At 39.5% G+C, this 3,830-nt stretch overlaps 1 protein-coding gene across 1 annotated transcript; it reads left to right on the top strand.

The window, feature by feature from the left end:
* Positions 1–1,083: 1,083 nt before the first annotated feature.
* LOC140345015 (COMM domain-containing protein 3-like) lies at positions 1,084–3,830 on the top strand (the record flags this gene model as incomplete). Its single annotated transcript, XM_072432189.1, has 7 exons — positions 1,084–1,250; positions 1,324–1,390; positions 1,472–1,506; positions 1,639–1,699; positions 1,779–1,835; positions 1,913–1,972; positions 3,441–3,830. Coding segments are annotated over 7 exons (507 nt in total), but the record flags the coding sequence as incomplete, so codon positions are not given.

Raw genomic sequence — 3,830 nt, 5'->3', positions numbered from 1 at the left:
TACTGTGCATTTCATTCTCATTGGGTAGGAGGTGAAGCTGTGCTAACTTTTCATTGGCTGGTTCATTTCTTCCGCCCATGATTGGCTGTGTATGTGCTCGGTGACCCAATGTTTTAGAAGTTTGTGTGATTAGATTGCTGTGTTGGCTCTCAGAATTCAGGGCAGCTGTTTGTATGATCTCTGTGTGTTGTGTATACAGAGCTGAGAATTTTATATTGCGGTATTTGTTGGTTGGTAAATCAGACAGGATAGGGATGTGTCTATTATCGGGGTTGTTTAATCTGTGGATCGGTCGGGTAGCGCTCACAGCTGTCAGGAAATCTCCGTGTGTGTGTAGCTGCTGGGAGGCGTTCAGAGGCGCTGACACCGGCAAAGCCGTCATTTACCGGCACTGATCGGGGCGGAAAATTTACTTTTATCAGTATTCTATACATAATTTATTTTTTATCTCCTCTCCTTGTCTGCATTGTTCAGAATAGATTTATGTTGTCTTAAACAATTTATATCTGTGGACGATGGCAGACTGGTACACACGTGGACGATGGCAGATTCGTTCACGCGTTAACACTTTTTAACGCTTGCATTTCTTCTTCATTTTTTAATATTGTTTTTGATAGGATGTGGTGATCGTTAGTAAATTGCCGATCAGATTGAGCGATCTCAGACTCATAATGTTTAACATACACACAATTCCCCTGATACAATGAATGCAATCTGCAGCCTGGAATTTATTTATAGTAAGGTGCACTACATGTCCCAGTGTGCCCTACTTTTTGTTTATTGATATTTGAAATATAATTATTTTTGAAATATTATTATTATTATTAATATTCAACAGGATTTATATAACGCCAACATATTAGGCAGCGCTGTACGTTAAATAGGGGTTGCAAATGACAGATACAGACAGTAAGGAGAGGACCCTGCCCGAAGAGCTTACAATCTAGGATGTGGGGGAAGTAAGAGGGGTTCTCACAATGCTTTATGAACCTAAAAGCCAAACCACTAAAATTTTAGCAGTGCAGATTGATTAAAAAGAAGCAAGGGGGACGCTGGGATTTGTAGTTTCTAAGCCACCATTAATTCTTTGTGCTTGTCGGTTGTACAATCCAAGTTGTGTCTGTTTGTGTTGCTGTAGATGACACCGATCTGCGACAAATCGCCCCATCTGTAGTCAAAGAATGTCACTGGGCGCTGGCCACGTGTGTACTGGAGGCTGTGAAGCACAATGCAGACAAAGCAGCCATCAGGTATTTAGATCGGTATGGGATCGGCCAGATTTGTGTGTGACACTCCTGCTGATTGTTCCTGCTGTCCCCACAGCACCTTCCTGGAAGATTCCTGCAAGTTCCACAAGGAGAGGACAGAAGAGTTCTGGACAGAATACCAGGTTTATGTGTTCACGTTTTTTTTTGTCCATTTGTGTTTTGTGTAGTGTGTGTGTTGTGTTAATTGTCGGTCTGTGTTACAGAAATACAAGGAACCTCTGGAGATCCTCCTGGGAAAGTGAGTGCAGATTTGTGTCTATACGATCAGATTGTACCCAGTTCTGTGCAGGGTCTCTACAAACACTCTGCACTGTAACTAGAGGTGTCATTGTGTGTATATGGGGTCTCAGTGTTTGTCTTTTACCTCCAGCATAGGCAGATGCCCCCCACACGTGTCTGATGTGTCCTGGCGACTGGCATATGAAATAAAGGTGATGGAGGGCATCGATTATCGATTCATTGATCTGTATTGATTTTGCATCAGCTGATGATTGTTTTTTTACTCTTCAGACTAATCAGCTGCACAAAACCTACCGGCCCTCTTATTATGTGAATTTCAGTATGGAGGTAATGACCCACCGATCATAGGGGGGGGGGTGCAATCTGGGGAGATTGTTAGTAAATCTGCTTCTCTGTTCCCCCAGAACTCGGATCCCACCCAGGCCAAGGATGTCAGCTTTACCTGCTCCATGGAACAACTGCAGGTATCAGAGTCACTGCACTCCACATGGGGCCCCACTGAACCCCAAACTTTAATAGAAAGTTTTGTTAATGTCTGAGCTGCTTGTTAACCAAATCATCAATTCTGTTCTGATTGCCTCATTTTTTATATGAAGGGAAAATCGGTTTTGTTATATTCTTAATCGTTAGATTTTTTAAATATCCAGCAAATTAGGTTAATACATTTATAGTGACAGACATTATTCTTAGCAAAAGAAGGTTATTCGTGGTGGCTATGACAGATTAATTCGGCATTTCAATGTGCTTTAAGGTATGGGGTCACCAGCAATGAGTGGGGGCGCTGACAATATAGATCAGCTTTACTAGGGAATCCCTTAAAAAAACATTTAGGTGTTAGGGGAACCCCTTTTGTAATTACTACATCCACATCCCACAATGTATTAGTGTGATCAGTGGAAAGAATTCCCCCTTCATTGCTAGCCATTGGGAAGAATGTCACCCTTACAGATAGCCAAAATGATCACTGGTACCATTTGATCTAACCTGAGAGGTACAAATTGCTTAAGGAAACCATAGGAAACTGTCATAAATGTGGCTCTTTGATATGAGAATTGTTAGTGCTGCAAATTGCTGACAAATGTTTGACTGCTTCATTTGCTCATTCTTTGTTTAGGATTTTTTAAAGTCAATTTAAAGAGTTTGTTATTATTTCCAAAATGTCTGAAAGTTTTGTAACAATGATATTCCAGAAGAATCTCTACAGCACAGTATTATTTCAGTAGATTTTCTTTGGGAGTCAATTAAAGGAAAGGTTGTGTGTTGGTATTTCTGAAAAATGTCTGAAAGTCTTGTAACAGTATTGTGGTAGAATTCCCTAGAAGACAGTAACATTGCAGATGAAACCAGGGAGAGCATTATTCCAAAGGAATCCCTACAGACCAATACTTTTCCTGTAGAATCCCTTAGAAGACAGTAATATTCCAGACGAATCCCTACTGGAGACTAATATTCCAAAGGAATGCCAACAGAGCAGTAACATTTTCTTTGAGATTTTGGTATTTAATTAAAGGAAACATTATGGTGCTGTTAAAAATCACTTAAAAGTCTTGTAACGGTATTGTAACAGTGATATTCCAGAAGAATACTTGTAACAGTATTACCACACTAACAATCCTGCATTCCAGTATATATTGCAGTGTCAGTATTGTTGCAGGAGAATACTTGTACCAGTATTCATACATCACAGTAATACTCTCCCAGTGTCAGTGATGATCATGTCGTGCAGTATAGAGTTTGTTATACAAATTAGTATTCAGTACGATGTTATATCGGTGTAATATTAAATAATGGTGTTATCCTATAAATGGTGTAATAATAAATAATCACCCAGCACACAGGACACCATTCTAAATATTGTGATCACTCTGCTTGTTGTTCTTGGCAGGTTGTGGCTCTGCACTGAGATCTTTTTTTGTCTTGTTTGTTCTTTAGGATTTAGTAGGAAAACTTAAAGATGCAGCTAAAAGCCTGGAGAGGACCTCTCAGATGTGACGATCCCTCACAAGTCATGCTGGAAGACACAACATTTTCTTTCACATCTGAATAATATTTTTGTTTTTTTATGTTTTTGTATTCTCAATGATCAAACCGGTTTAATAGACAGCCATGATATACTGCCTTCCCCTGCCTCTCATTGCATTCCATTCTCGGGTTTACTTGTGCTGAACATTACAGTATTTTTTATTTAGGAGGAGGGCAGAGTTTGTATTGGTCTTATTATTTCATACGTAGATGATTGTTTCAGCCTTTATTATCTGCACAGTTACAGTGCTCCTAAATACTATATGTGTTTTATGTGTTCAAATAAATATTGTTTCTATA

This window comes from Pyxicephalus adspersus, unplaced genomic scaffold (assembly GCF_032062135.1).
Source record: "Pyxicephalus adspersus unplaced genomic scaffold, UCB_Pads_2.0 Sca339, whole genome shotgun sequence".
NCBI classification, from domain to species: domain Eukaryota; kingdom Metazoa; phylum Chordata; class Amphibia; order Anura; family Pyxicephalidae; genus Pyxicephalus; species Pyxicephalus adspersus.
This window is presented reverse-complemented; position numbering and strand designations above follow the sequence as displayed.